General features: G+C 45.9%; 2 protein-coding genes across 2 annotated transcripts in view; both read left to right on the forward strand.

Moving 5' to 3' along the window:
* The first annotated feature begins 832 nt into the window (after positions 1-832).
* LOC310684339 (zinc finger protein Rlf-like) lies at positions 833-8,811 on the forward strand. Its single transcript, XM_083455329.1, has 3 exons — positions 833-1,017; positions 6,111-7,682; positions 8,339-8,811. Exons 2-3 carry the CDS (start codon positions 6,189-6,191, stop codon positions 8,408-8,410), a joined length of 1,566 nt encoding a protein of 521 aa, XP_083311455.1. The 5' UTR covers positions 833-1,017; positions 6,111-6,188; the 3' UTR covers positions 8,411-8,811.
* A 1,640-nt stretch (positions 8,812-10,451) lies between these two features.
* The window catches only part of LOC310684526 (beta-1,4-galactosyltransferase 3-like), a 45,591-nt gene continuing 40,205 nt past the window's right edge, over positions 10,452-15,837 (forward strand). The window contains exons 1-2 of the mRNA XM_083455806.1: positions 10,452-10,636; positions 12,169-12,342. The gene's annotated coding sequence lies outside the window, so the exon portion shown is untranslated. The remainder of the gene's footprint in view (positions 10,637-12,168; positions 12,343-15,837) is intronic.

Here is a 15,837-nt window from a genome sequence, read left to right on the forward strand (position 1 = left end):
GCCCCTTCTGGAACATTTCCGACAGATGGCATCTCTGAATTGGCGTCTCCAATTGGCCCTTGGACTTCTGTTTGAACTTCCTGCGCTCCCGCTTTGTTTGGTGCACGTCATTGTCTTCACTGGAGGATGCCTCATCACTGCTGGCCTCTTCATGATGCACTGGAACTGGCTTCCTAGCAAGACGCGACCTGCTGGCCTTGCGGATCTCCTGGGCGGAGCGTTTGGCAGCTTCCGAGGCCACAGCCTCCTCAATTGCTTTTTGTAGCGTGAGGTCTGGCTTGGCGAGGAGACGCCGTTGCAGACGGATGTCCCGGACCCCACAGACGATTCGATCCATCAGGGCATCGTCTAAGTCTGGGAACTCGCAGTGCATTGCAGCCTGTCGAAGGGCGGCAGTGTAGTTGTTAATTGACTCCCCCTCTGCCTGGTTCAGGTGGTAGAACACATGGCGGGCAGCAATCTTGTTGTGAGTGAACATATCGGACGACACAGCGATCCTTCAAACAGCTCTTGCTTATTCACAGGCCCAGAATAAAGTTTTTTCAGCCCAGTTCTATTCTATATATATATAAAACTTTATATATATAAAACTTTACGTGATGCGCTGTGTGGTTGGGACGCTGATCTGATAGACTGCCTCGCTCTCTTCCCGCCTTCCCTCTTCATTACTTTATTCCTCCCGCCCCTCGGCTTCGGTTCTAGCCCCGCCCCCTTTATCCCCGCAGCCGCCAATCAACTCCCGCTGGCCGTCGGGGACGTCACGAGAGCCCCAGCTACGGTTGGCTGGTATCCTTCCTATTCCTTTTTATGTATGGGTTGTGGAGGGAAGAACGCAAATACGCAGGCGCATATTCGGGTTGTTTCTTTTTAAGCCGACCGGCCCCCGGCCGGCGCGCGATTGTCTCAGCTTTCAATGGGGGGACTCGGAGCTCTGCTTTCTCTTCCCCCGCCTCCCTTCCCATTCCGCCTCCGCCTCTCTCTCCCTCGGCAGGCAGCCCAACAGACCGACCAGGAACGGTGAGTGTTTGACTGACTGGCAGACAAGCCTGCGTAGGTTTCCTCGGAAGCAAGTTCCGTTGTGCCCACCGGGGGCGGGTTGCGGGGCTTCCCCAGCAGCCTGAGGGGCTCCCCTGTCCCCGGGGGTGGTTGTTGCATGGCAGCCAAGCTTCCCCACGGGTGGAATAGGGTTTTCTCGTCCCTCTTGTCTTCCAAAAGAAAGAGAGGTGTGCAGGGCTGAGAAGGGAAGGCAGCTCTCCTTTTCATTGGGACTTTTTGGGGAGGTGGGGAGAGTGCCTTCCGTTTCTTCCTTTTCCTACTTACGTCCTCCCTCCCAGACAGACCCTCTTGAACCCAGCCTCGTGAGAAACCGGGGCCGCTGGTGGGGAAGGGTCCCTACCCTGCAGGAAGTCGGCTTTCTTTTAAAACAGGAGGGAGGGTCGCTTTAAAACAAAAGTAAACTCTGATCTCGGGATGAGGGCTCCTGCGAGCTTGTGGGACGCGCGTCTCTCCCATCAGGAGGAATGTGGGCTTTCTTTAAATCGGAAGTGAACTTTTATTTGAGGCTGGCGGCCACGGGTGGGCTGGTTGAGTGTATGAATCAGTCAGTCCATGCTTAGTTTAGGAGGAATTAATCTTTCTTAGTGTTTTTCCTTTTTAAACCAATATGCCTGCATCGGAAGTTAGGGGGCCTGGGGGAACTTTGGTAGGTCCCTGTAGCCTTTTGTTAGGTCTCTGTTCTAATAGCATCAAGATATGAAGAGGCCCATGTTTCCTGTGTGCAGGGGACAGGGGTGTTGCATTAAAACTTCTATGGCTGAGAATATGCAGGATGGGTTGGAAACCTTTTGCTGTTTTGTAAATACGGCTAGGAAGGTTGCACCCCACCCCACAATCTCTGCTAAAATGTGCACTGAGATTCCAGGGGGTTCTAGACGCTCACCAAGGGTTGTTGGGAAGATCGAGGTACAACAGAGGCTAGTGCCTTTAAAGGTTTATTTAACATATTTACACCTGGAAGTCTGCAGTGAAGGAGGTGCAGAGCATTATATCCCAAGAGTATCTCTCATGGCTCTTGCCATTTGTTGTTGTTGTTTAGTCGTGTCCGACTCTTCGTGACCCCATGGACCAGAGCACGCCAGGCACTCCTGTCTTCCACTGCCTCCCACAGTTTGGTCAGACTCATGTTTGTAGCTTTGAGAACACTGTCTAACCATCTTGTCCTCCTTCGTCCCCTTCTCCTTGTGCCCTCCATCTTTCCCAACATCAGGGTCTTTTCCAGGGAGTCTTCTCTTCTCATGAGGTGGCCAAAGTATTGGAGCCTCAGCTTCACGATCTGTTCTTCCAGTGAGCACTCAGGGCTGATTTCCTTAAGAATGGATGCGTTTGATCTTCTTGCAGTCCATGGGACTCTCAAGAGTCTCCTCCAGCACCATAATTCAAAAGCGTCAATTCTTCGGCGATCAGCCTTCTTTATGGTCCAGCTCTCACTTCCATGTCCAGCTCATTATATCCCAAGAGTATCTCTCATGGCTCTTGCCATAGCTTAAGCCTAAAGCAGCAGTTGGTCATTTGCTCTGCCCAGCAGCTCATGGAGGTCTGGTCTTTGTTGCCAAACCTTCTTCCAACACACCTCACTAAACCCTTCTATCCTCTGCCCCCCCCCTCAAACCTGCACATTTTTTACTGTGACATCACTCCCCTACTGGGTCACCTTGGCAACCCCTGCTTTGCACAGATCCAGGAGTCTCTCTCTTTGTTGTGCTAATGACCAGCAATCAGTACCTTTGTTAATGGCTTATCCTTGGCTAGCTATGTGAACTAGCTGGGCTTGTGATCCCAAACTTTAAAGCAACAGTGCTGTACTTGTTGAGCATTTGTTATGTGACTTTTAAAATCTGCCTTCCCAGACTTGTGCTGTCCTGATTTTTTGGACTACAAATCCCACCACACCTGACTGTTGGTCATTCTGGTTGGGGATGAGTGGGAGCAAAGCTGGGGGAAAGGCTGTAATGATCAAATTCTACAGTTCAATTCTGCAAGTCCTGCCCCTAGGCAAAGTGTACAGGGCACCTGTGACTAATAGAAATAGGAAAAATAGGAGGAGAACACTGAAAAACGTATACTAACATGACTTAGTCAGTATGAAGGGACAGGATACCGAAATCCTGTCTGTGAAGTCACCCCGAAGTCACCCCAGGCCTCAAGACTTCACCCCAGGCCTCAAAACCAAATTTCCGCTTTCTTCTAAAAATCCACAGCTTTTCTCTGCTTTCTCACAAGATGCTGCTGCATAAGCAAAAACGTTATTTTTATCAGTACAAGAAAGCTTCAAAAACCTAATGAATAGGCTCTGTCAGTGCCAAGCATAAGCAGGCCTGGGAACTGAGTCTTTTCTTACCCAGTTGCAACAAATCTTGGACATGCTGGAACGCAAGGCTTCTCAACCCCCTTGGCTTCTCAGCCCCCTTTTTCCTGGGAAGGGCGCCAAGAGTCTCCAGACAGGAGCTTTCTGTTCATGCTCGGGGAAACTCATGAGGCAAGACTCCTGAGGAGGGGGAGGGAACTGGAGGGAATATATGCTCTGTGCAAATGACTGTAAAATTTGTGCTAAGCTTGTGAGTTATCACGCTTGCTCCTTCTACCAGCCCAGATGGTAGCAATAAAGCTCTTTCTCTGAATCAACCCTTGAGTGTCTGCTTGACTCCTACTTCCCTCTCCCAGGCGCAATGCTCTTCCAATCCATGGGCAAGGCCTGAAAAGGCTACAGGTAGACACTTAATTTCATGGTTGTGGGTTCAAGCCTTACATTGGGCAAAAGGTTCCTGCATTGCAAGGGGTTGGACTAGATGACCCTCATGGTCCCTTCCAACTCTACTATGATTCTTTGATTTAACACATGCACGGGAAATTGCTGTAAAAGAGCACCTTAGACACATGACAATTAGTCACAGTGTACTTAGTGACATATAATGGTGTTAAGCTGCTGTACTTAAAATAGCAGCCTTTCTCTTCAAAATGAATGATGTGTGTGCATTGTTGCTGTGAGGTTGTTGCTCAATTGCTGTGGTTTAAGAAGTGATTGTTGGAGGTTTGGGAATAACCCAAACAGAAATTCCTAGGTGTCAGAAAAAAATATTTATTTATGCAACAACTGCGCCCATGTTTTGTTAGCCCCAAAATGGAAAGTGAACGAGGTCCCAGCTAAAGAGGGGTGGTAGATTTAACAAATAGAATAAGAGAGCAAGAAGAACATATATTTAAAGAAGAGTGGAAAACATTTGTTGAATATATGGAAAATAACTATAAAGCTGAAAACACTGGCAGCACTAAGATAAATACAACAGAGTAAATAATTTTTGATGGATGTAAAAGTGGAAAACTGATTTGCATGGAAAATATGTGGGAATGCATGATATGTAAAATGAAGCAGAAGAAGGGAAGTCATTGGATATTTTAAAGTTTGTAAAATGTTTGTTTTGAAATGTAAAATTTGAAAATTTAACAGAAATTATTATAAAATAGAAGTGATGGTTGGAAGTGCTCCAGTCCATAGAAGTTGTGCAACATGTCATTGTGAAGATCAGAAGAGGGGTTACTTTAGATGACTTTAGAGGCCGCATCCTGTTATTAAATTTTAATACAACAGTGAGAGACACTCCTTGAAGCTTACAGCAATTCATGGTTCAGCTGTGTTAGTGCATTATATCATAATCTACAGGTAGGGTATCATCTTTCTTTTTAAAATCATGGGAAGGTTGTGTATGCAAAAGGCAGGGGATTGGAACCTGAGTGCCAGAGCTTGCTTTCCCCAGTGAGCACTTATTCAGAACATCTAGCCCTTTAAGAAAAAATAGGTACTAACAGTTGCAACTTAGCAACCTATGGGTTGTCTAAGCAACAGAACACTTCTTAGTCTCTGGTTCGCTAGCGTGGAGCTGAATCACAGGGAATCTACCACTGCATGACATATAGCAAGACATCTGTGCCTCTCCCTGTGGGTTAATGAATAAACTAAGGAGCGAAGAGTCACCTTTTTGAATAGAAGATACAAAAGAAGGTATAAAATTTGTCTATAATATTTATTTTTTTTGGCAAAGTGTCATTGACTGACTACTCCATATGCTAGAAGCAATCTGTAGGTTGCTGTTGTTGGCACCCATCTATCTCCAGAGTCAGTGCAGTGTGCTTCCAGGGGTGAAATCAAACCATTGCATTAGCAACACCCCCTTCTCTGCCTTGCTGATGTGCTCCAAAGGAAAGCAGAGCAATAAGTTTGGCACCAGCTTGGATGGCTCCGTCCAACTGTCCTAGGGTCTCCACTCTGGATTTGTGTAGAGTTTACTCCTTAGCCTTTTCTTCGTCCAAAGATATTCCTCAAAGCAGCAGAGGTTTAGGATCAGGGTTTTCCTTCTAGGGTTATTCATTCTGTAAAATGAATGTTAATCATGTGTTCATCATTGAGAAAACAATTAAAGAGAGGTGGAGTGGGTTTGTTAAACAGAAATCAGTGAAAACAGGATACAGAACTAGATGAGCCTTGGATCTGACCCAGCAGATTATGCTTTTATCTCTCCATTTTATCTCTAGAAGACCTGGCTTGGCTTAGAACATTAAGTGGATGGTGCAGAAATTGAAATAAGAAATGCCAGAGTATGTATCTATATATAACCCTCTAATCCAGGCGTGGGGAACATGTGGCCATTCTGATGTTTCTGAATTACAACTCTCACCATCCCTGGCCATAGGCCATGCTTGCTGGGGTTAATGGGAACTGGGAGTCCAGCAACATTTGAAGGGCCATGGGTTCCCCAAATCTGCTGCAGTCGCTTCTGGATTGAGAGGAATAGCTCTGTCGGTGGAGCATGAGACTCTTAGGGTTGTGGGTTCAAGCCTCACATTGGGCAAAAGATTCCTGCATTGCCGGGGGTTGGACTAGATGACCCTCATGGTCACTTCCAACTCTACAATTCTATGAAATGTCTAGAAATCTGAAGAAAGAGCATCTTACCCAGATATCCTGTCCAGTCTTTTCATTTTTCTCCCTTTTGTCTTTAAGATAGATCTCTGGGGGCTAAATTAAGATCTGACTTGCGCTCTCTTCTTTCCTATAGGCAGAAGAAGCAGGCCTTATTGTGTCTGCTTTGTTATGTGTGAGAGCCCTGCAGCTCCAATCAAATGAAAATGATGACATGAAGACCTCTGTATGCAAAACAATTGCATGCCTTCTGCCGGAAGACCTCGAAGTAAGAAGAGCATGCCAGCTCACTGAATACTTACTTGAGCCAAGCAAGGAAAGATACAGTCTACTAGAAGAGCTCTACCTGCAACAAGATAAAAAATTGGATGGAAAAAACTCCCTGTGTTTTGAGCTGCTGTTGGCTTTAAAGGCGTATTGGCCATTTGATCCAGAATTTTGGGACTGGAAAACTCTGAAGCGACACTGGAGAAGAAGAGAAGTTTCTGATTCAGGGGATGATCTGAGTTGCAGGATGATGTCTTTCAATGAAACTGCTATGCTAGATGTTTTCCTAAGTGATAGTGAAGATAATAATTCTGAAGGTCAAGATACAATAAATCAGCCTAAAGTGAGAGTTAAAAAGCCGATTGGGTCCTCAGAAAGGTACCAGAGGTGGCTTCAGTACAAATTTTTCTGTGCTATTTGCAAAAAGGAATGTATAGAGGCCAGAATACTTCACCATTCTAAGATGCATATGGAAGATGGCATTTATACATGCCCAGTGTGTATAAAAAAGTTCAAGAGGAAGGATGTCTTTGTGACGCATGTGATGGAACATGTCAAAATGCCTCCTAGCAGGAAATACCGTGGTAAGAAGAAGTTGCTGATGAAGAAAGAGAGGCTGGCGATGAGCAGTCTAGCCAGAATTGCTTCTGTGGCTCTTGGAGAACAACCCAGAACTGACACGCAGGATTACATCACGTTTAGTAAGCTAGAAAACTGCCACTTGCAGGACAGGGACCTGTACCCATGCCCAGGCACGGATTGCTCCAAGGTGTATAAGCAGTTCAAGTACTTAAGTGTCCACTTGAAAGCAGAACACGAAAATGATCAAAATGCAATGCACTACATGGACATGAAAAACAGGAGAGAGAGGTGTTCATACTGCAGGCGGCATTTTGTTTCGGCTTTCCATCTACAGGAGCATGAACATGTTCACAGTGGCCCTCAGCCGTACATGTGTGTGTCAGTGGGCTGCTATGCTAGGTTTGGATCAGTGAATGAGCTGCTCCGTCACAAGCAGCAACACGACAATCTGCGTTATAAATGTGAGCTCAGTGGCTGTAGCATTGTTTTCAGTGACTTGGGGCAGCTCTACCACCACGAAGCCCAGCATTTTAGGGATGCTTCCTACGCGTGCAACTTTAGTGGCTGTAAAAAATTCTACTATTTCGAAACGGAGTTTACGGATCACATGTCGATGCATATTACAAATGGTCAAATTAAGAAGGTACAGATTAAGCAGGAGGAAAATGTTTCTGGGGACAGTCTTACTTGCCTTTCAGATTCAGAGGTATTTGAACAAAAAGATCTCCCCTGCCTACATGAGAGTCTTAATTTGCCTTCAGGATCTACAAATTCAGAGGCAATCCAGCAGGTTAAGCAAGAATCTACAAACTCAGAGGGAATCCTGCAAGTTAAACAAGAAGCTATGTTTGATGGAGAAGTGGATGTTAAAGTAATGACAGTTTAAGAAGCAATATTGGACCCCCTAGCCAGTGTGATGCAGTTGGTGCAATTGACTGAAGCAGTAGATTTGGCCCGGCAACTCCTTTCTCTTAAACTCCCATGTTAAAAAGTTTTGATCTGGGTTAAGCAGATATATAGTTATTTTAGCCTAACATAGTGTTTTATTGTCCAACACAGAATTTTAAAATCCATCTCTGGTTATTTTTGTGCTTTTTAAAACTGTTTTTGTAGTTATTTTTATTATACTTTGTACATCACATTGAGATAAATATATTTGGAACGCAACGTCTTACAGACTTAACCAATTTATCCTGGCAAAAGCTTTTGATTTCCTCAGTCCACTTCATGAAGCGTAATCGTAAAGTGGAAAGCATATAAATACATTATTCTGGCAGTGTCTTTCTGTATCATGGTCTAACATAAACAGACCTTTTCAGGGCTGTTCTGAGACAGATCCCAAGGTGTTGGCTGCTATTAGAATACATTTCCTTGGATCTCCAGGTTCTGATCAATTTCAGTACATTTCAGTGGAAGGAAAATGTCAGGAAATAATGCAGTTTTTCTGTGATGTTTGCAGACTAAAATAAAGAGAACAAACATGTCTCCAATTTGCTTGCATGGTTTTTGTTCCAGGTCTCTGACAATTCTGTGAAATACAGCAACTTCTCCTATTTTCATTTCTCACTGGATTCTCTGACACCCTAAACCACAACTCCCATCTTCCCTTGCTGTGATGCCATCCAGCAACATGCAGGTTCACCATCCTGCTCTGTATGAAGAGCTGTGCATCTCAATGTGGTTTCAAGAATACGTGTCTTGAAATTGCACCACCACAATCTCTGGACAGCAGACCGAACAGGCACACAGATCACCTGCTCAAAATCATCTTTGTTGTGGTAGGGCACTGAAACATCTGAAAGTTGTACTTGTATTTTACATGGCCGAAAAAGATCTTACAGCACTTTGCAAAGGATGGGAAACCCATTCAAATAAAAGCAAGTAATTCTTTAGGGAGTCATTGTGCTCTGCTGAGTTAAATTAACATTGTATTGCAATGGGTCATTAGGTGTTTATTGCAACACAAAAATAAAACACCTTATGCTTCACCTATATATGAATTGTAGCCTTTTTAGGCTTTTTTCACGGGTGGAAAGAAGGAGTCAACAGACACCGAATGGTTAAACCAGAGAAAGAGCTGTTTATTCTACCTTCCAGGTAGCAGAAGGAGCAAGTGTGATAACTCACAAGCGAGCACAAACTGAAAACATTTTTACATGCAGTTTTTTATCCATTCTTTCAAGTCCCCCTTCCCTCCCAATCTCCAGAGCTTGCATAGAATTGTTTCTCTCGTTCTACTGGTGCTGTTCCCGGAGAAAGTTGCAAGTTGGATGTGCTGCTGGCAAGGTCAACTAAAGCCTGGGAAGCATAACGCATTGTTCTTCTCGGCTACCTTTGTTACAGCAGAGCAAAAGCTTAACTAATGCTTTTAGCTACTGAGAAAGTAATTTTGAAAAGTCTTGAGGCTTGAGGCCTGGTTTGGGGGGGGGGGGTGACTACACAGGTTTTAAGGTATCCTAACCTGTCCTGTCCTCTCCTTCAGAATGACATATGAATGGTTAGCTCACTGCCCATAAGCACACATTATCGGCACATGTGTAAGCCACAGCTCTCTTACCTGCCAAGGTCAGAAATAGCACCATGCCTAGAACTCACTCCATGATAAATGAGGTGAGAAGGACAAAGGATGTACATTTCCCACCCTCCTGTCTATTGCTTGGATTGGTGATCAAAGTAAAAGGTATTTTGTACGAACAACAATTAGCACTTATAGGAAGGGGAGGGAGGGAATGAAATGTATAGTTTATATACGCCAAAGTGTGCTGTAAACTGGGTGCTGATGTATCATGTGCTTCAACAAGACTGCGTACAAATTGTGGCGTTTCTCTTCCTACTCTTAATGTCTGTGTCAGTTTCCCCCAAAAATGCTGAACTCTCCTAGAACCTGCTAGGTTGGCATATAAAGGGACAGCAATAACATGAAGCTCAGAATGACCCAGGTCAAATCATTGTTGCAGCTGAGCCTCACAAGATCTTGTGAAGATATTTGTTGTTTATTCACTCCATTTCTAAACTGCCCATCCCCTAATGTATGTCTATAATGAAGGTACATAGAAGCGGTTAGAAAACAATATGAAACAAAAAATCCAAATAGTTAAAACTAGGTAGAAAAAGAGAAAGGTCTGAATGCTGTAAGGTACCAAAATTTAAAAGGTTGCTATTTAATTGAAAAGCAAAACATTTCCAATTTTCTATGACAAATTAAAACTTTTTTTAAAAAAGATCTCTAACTAGCAAGAAAAACCAATATTAATCCTATAACGAGTGAATAAACAAATATCTCCAGAATACTGTAAAATCTGCGGATCGCATTCGCCCTTCTTGCTGCAGCTCCACGCCGGAATCTTCCCTTCCTCCCCCGCCTCTCCGAAGTAGCTCCGCCCCTCCTCCCTATTGGGCAGCGCTGGGAAATGGGGCGGGAGGGAAGAACCCAGCTCCAGCAGCGCGATGCATTTGCGTCATCGCCCCGCGAGAGGGCCGAGCGCCCAATGGGAACCTGTCTTTGGCGGCCTCCTTCCCGCCCCGCCGAAGGGCGGCAGCATGCGCAGGAGCCGGGAGTGGGCGGGGCTGTCGGGTCACGTGAGCCCGTCCCCCGCCGATGTGGTCAGCGGCTGCGGGGTCACGTGATTCGTTGCCTACGCGCGGTGGGGCCGGGTGCAGATGGCGGACGCCGAGGCTGATGCGGCCCTGCAGCCAGAGATGCCCCGGCTGGCCGCCGGCCTCAGCTCTCGGCTCCGGCAGCTGCAGGCGGAGCTCAGCGAGCAGGGGGTGGGCGAGGGCTCGTCGGGCGCCTATTGCCGGGACTTCTGTCAGGTGAGCGGGGCGGGCCTGGCGCGAGGGCGGTTATTTGGGGGGGGGCGGAGGAGGGCGCGCGCGCGGGACGGTTGGAGTGGGGGAGGGTCAGGCTCGGCCGCTGGAGGAGGTTTGGGGCGCCGGGGCTCCGCGGAGGAGGCGGCGGCTGAAGCACAGGGGGCGGCGGCGGCGGCGAGCCGTTGCCTGGCGCTGGGAGGCGGGGCCGAGGGACCGTCCCTGTTGGGAGGCTCCGCCGACGCCGCTTCCCGTTTCTTCTGCTGTCGGGCTTCGCGGGAGCTTCGGGTTCCGGGACCCGATGGCCGTCGCTCTTCTCGGGGGGCTCCCTCCCTTCTCTGCCCAGCCCAGCGCGCTGGGGCTTTCTCCGCGCCCGCTTCCGGATGCTGGTGTTTTCGGCGCGCTCTCCCCGCCCCGCCGCCTCTTTTTGTGGCAGCGCCGGAATTGAAGGAGGAAGAGGAGCAGTTGGTTAAATGGAAGCGGAAGGGGGGGCCTTCGTTTAACGAAATCCATGACACCCCTCCCTCCTTCCACGGACTCTTTCTCTTTTCCTTGCCTCAGTTTTCACCCACATTATGTCCCCTTTCGCCGTAGCTTTCTAATAGCTGTAGTTGAGGGTGTTATCAGTTCTCTCGCCTCTTATCTCTCTCCCCCAGTTTACTTAAAATCCTTACAACAATCCGGTGCGATCTAGTCCTGCTTTGGCTACCTGTCCTGCTTCTTACTAGTTGTTTCCATAGCTTGCTAGTTGTTTCCATAGCTCCCCCCCTCCCAATCGTACATAATTAATATTTTTATGAACTGAAGTTTTCACAGTCTTGGTTTAGGCCATGAGTTCTTAGTGAAATTTAGAAAATAATTTAGACAGAATGATGAGGTTGTTCACATGTCACGTGTCTGGGGTGGCTCAAAACTCCAAGATTGCCGTGACGACCATGGGGCTGTCATAGCATATTGCTCGCTCAACACATGTGGCAGGCCACACTTTGGATCTTGTTTTCTCAACTGCACAGGAAGAAGTTGATCTGAAAGTTTGGAATGTCATGGTCAAATCGCTTCCTGTTGAAATTTAGGCTTTCAGCACCTTTCCTCCTATGCAGAGATAGGGGGGACCTATTAAGATGGTCTGTCCTCAGATGCTAATGGATCCTGTGTGCTTTTTCGGACGGCTCTTGGTTGCCCTATATGTTGATGACCTCAGTTGGGAGACAGAGAAAATTTGTCCTTGTTAATTCTTCACCTATCAGTGGCTTTTTATACCATTGACCATGGTATCCTTCTGGAGCAAATGTCCAAGTTAGAGGTGGGTGGCACTGTTTTGTGTTGCTTCAGGTCCTACTTGAATGATCGTTTCCAGAGGGTGATGGTTGGGGACTGCTCTTTAGCCCTTCAATGTGGGGTTCCTCAGGGTTCTATTTAATCCCCTATGCTATTTAACACCAAGATGAAACAGCTGAGTGGGGTTATCTGGAATTTTGGAGTACGCTGTTAGCAATATACTGATGACACATAGCTCTGCTTCTTCTTTATACTTGCAGGTGCAGCAGTGGATGTGCTGGACCATTGTCTTTCCTCAGTAAAAGACTGGATGGGAGCCAACAACGGAAGCTCAATCAAGAGAAGACTGAGGCACTGTTAGTGGGTGGTTTCCTAGACCAGATGGATGGGAGGTGACCTGCTCTTATGGGGTTACACTCCCTCTGAAGGAGCAGGTACATCACTTGGGGGTACTTCTAGATGCTTTGCTGTTGCTTGAGGCTTAGGTCACCTCGGTTGCGCGAAATGCCTTCCATCAGTTTCAGCTGGTGGCCGAACTGTGCCCCTATCCACTCAGTGTGGGGAACAGTGATCTCGTAAGAATTCTCAGCACCCTTAAAAATCTATGGTTCCCAGGATATTTTGTGGGAAGTCATTTCTGCTTAAAGTGGTAAAATGCTGCTTTAAATGTATGGTGCAGATGTAGCAAAAGATAGCAAAGTGAGCAAGAACTCCACAGCTGGGGCACTACCACCAATAAGGCCCTCTTGTTCTGTTACATTTAAGCTGGTGGAGACTTCCAGAGGAGGCTCCTCAGAGCTCTTAATGTATGACACAAGGCTGATAATGGAGGCAGGTGTTTCCCTGTTCTAAGCTGTCAACCTGGTTAGCTCAGTTGGTTAGAGCATGGTGCTGATAATGCCAAGGTGGCAGGTTCAATCCCCCTTTGGGGCAGCTGCATTTTCCTGCATTGCAGGGGGGTTGGACTAGATGATAATCCTCAGGATTCCTTCCAACTCTACAATTCTATGTTTCTGCTCCCTGAGGAAAAAAATAAATGTGTGGAAGAGATGGGAAGAAAGAAAAAAGGGATAAGAAGTATATGGCTAGCCCACTGTTAGCTCTGGCCCCACTGTCTTTTGGATTGGGGCCTGCCCATTGGTTTTTGTTGTTTTTTGTTAGCTTGCAATCAGATTTAATCTAATTGGTCCAAATAAATGAGCATCTTAACCATTTTTAGAGAAGTATGTCTAACACTTTGGGGGAAGTAACTCTTGAGTGCATCACAAATATGCCTAGATAAATATATTTAGTTGACCCTATAAAAACAAGAATAGCACATCTTTTATAAGATAAACAAGACATTCAGGTATTGTTGCAATAGGTTACTATGCTGTTTCTGTTATCTAAATAACATCAAGCCTTGACAAAAAGAAATCATACACTCTTCAGCATTTTTATGGAAATAACGCTTGTGTTAATTGCAGCCCCACCCACTCACTCTAGTACAGCCTCCGTGATGTTTCCTGTCTTAAAGCCATCCAATGTGGCCATCAGTGCTTCCTATAGGAGTGAGTTTCATAGTTGAACTATGCACTGTGTGAATAAGTACTCCGCCCGCCCCCAATCCTAAATCTTCCAAAATTCAGCTTCAGTTGCTTTCCTAGTGATCTCTAGATGGGAATTTGCATTTTTTTCACAGCTGCCACATCCTGGGTCAACACCTTCGTTGAGATATCCACTGCAACTCCAAGGTCTCATTCCTGGTCATTTCCTGCCAGTTCAGGCTCAGTGAGTGTATATGTGAAATAAGGCTGGTGATTCTGTCACTAGGGGGCAGCCTCACCCTATAGCCACTTCTGGAACATGATCTACAGTATAAAGCTGAGATGTTAGGAGACTTCACACCTTCAATTGACCATTATATGGCCTTTATGCCCCTAAGTGAAGCTGAGTGATGGACTTTCACGGGGCTGGAATTGGGTGGATCTGTTGTAATCCAAGGCTCCACTTTGCATTCAAAGGACTGACTTGCCCAACTATGGTCATGCCTTTCACAGCCCTCATTGATGCATTGTGACGTAGTAGAACAGGAAGCCCCCAGGTCCAAAACCTGTTTCCTGTTATTCATTCTTCATCTTTTGCCTCCAGCTGGAACCTAATTTCCTGCAACCGCTGGAGGCTGCAGATGCAAACGGGGCCATGGAAAGGCGTTGACACGCAATAATGCCCGGAAAAGGGAATCAAGGCCCAGAACAGGTAGAAACTGGAGTGAAAAGAGCCACCTGTTCACACCACTAATCAATGCACTAGCAGAAATGTGAGAAACGGGGAGTGAATAAGAGGCTGGGCTTTTCTAGATAACCATTTTATTGTGTGATAAATGTACAATTGTTACATGGGATCTAAACACCCCTCCACCACTAACGGTACATTTGTTGCAGAGAAATGGCATTATCCTAGTACTCATACAGCAATATTTTATTATTTGCTAGTAAAAAGTCAGCATTCCCCCAGCAACATGCATCTCCTTTATTAAGAAAAATGTATCATAGAATTGTCAGAATCAGACCTTGAGTGTGGTGAGACCTACACTTTGGAATGCCCTCCAGTTATATATTAGATAAATGCCATCTCTATCGTCTTTTAGGCACTTGTTGAAGACTTTCCTCTTTTGATAAACCTTCCAAATGGAGATTGTGATCCCAATTGGTATCTGCAATGCACGAAAGCTGTAGGAGCATGTGACCTGGGCTGGATGTCTCTACTTGGTCAGTCAGCCGGTGGCTTTCCCATCTGCACTGTCTGTGACACTTTGGAAGAAAAGAACAAGCTGAGATAAGCAAGCACTGCTGGCATCAGGGCCCTGTTATTATGCTTTCTCTGTTAGCCTCCATTTCATGTTCAGCAGTGAACCAAAGATGGCTTTGGCTCAAGCAAAGGACTGTGGGAAATGACCTTCCCACCATGACCATATGCACAGTCTTGTAGTTTGATTTTTCTATGTTTTACTTTCTTACCAATGAGGTCACGAGGATCCGGAAAGTTCCTTGATTGACTCACCAGGAAGCTAGGTTGCCAAATGCAGGTTATTTGCATCTAAAAGTTCCTTCATGGAGCTATGGAAACAAGCTTGTGCACCAGCCATAAATTCTGTAGTAATGTAGAGGCATACCAGATAGAATAATAGGATCTTCAGGCAAGGTAGCATAACCCACCAGGAAGCCACTCCTTCTGACAAGTTAAATCTCCAAGATAAACCTTTTGGATAAGTGACCCTTGTTTGTTTCTGTGTCCCAATCTACCTCTTACGAAAAATTTCTGTATTACATTACATGCCACGCCCCTGTCTGGAAGGGTACAGATCACACACAGGACAGGCTAAATGATCTTTTTGGGCCAGTGTATTTTTGAGACCATGTGGGCGGCAATTTCACAAAGGGTCCTCCAATACACATGTCCATCAGCCCCAGCACAGGAGGATGGAGACAGCTGGGGAAGTGATGGATTACTGTCTCCATCACCCACCTTCTTAATTAGAGCCAGTTGAGGGAGAAGCCCTGGCTGTCAGTTTCCTCCTCCTCATTTTTAGTACTGCACTTGTAGAGTGCCAATCGAGATAATTGAGTTAATATATTTTTTAAAGGAATGGCCATGAGTATTTGTCGTCTCATCACTGAGATAGGACAACCAATCCCCACCCATTTGAATTTAGAGCCAAGAGAGAACAGGTTAATGTAACGTGGCACATGCATTTCTTATTTACACTTTTGCTTGCAGAAGAACATTGTAGGGTGTGGAAGCTCACCACTTTTTACACCCCAAAGATAAACATGTTTACTCAGACATCTCACTGTTTCCTGCCTATTAAACAGAGTTTAATTGCAGCCTTAATTATTGTTGATCCAATAATCCTTTTACTTGTAACCTTCGTTTGAGCAAGTTGTCAC

The sequence above is a fragment of the Podarcis tiliguerta genome (genome assembly GCF_965153285.1).
Source record: "Podarcis tiliguerta genome assembly, chromosome: 8".
In the NCBI taxonomy this organism is placed as follows: domain Eukaryota; kingdom Metazoa; phylum Chordata; class Lepidosauria; order Squamata; family Lacertidae; genus Podarcis; species Podarcis tiliguerta.

Bases quoted from the DNA above. Each gene is read 5' to 3' on its own strand.
- LOC310684339 (XM_083455329.1), top strand. From the start codon at position 6,189: ATGAAGACCTCTGTATGCAAAACAATTGCATGCCTTCTGCCGGAAGAC. The intron at 7,683-8,338 runs GTGGATGTTAAA...TTTTTGTTCCAG, and splicing joins AAGCTATGTTTGATGGAGAA to GTCTCTGACAATTCTGTGAA.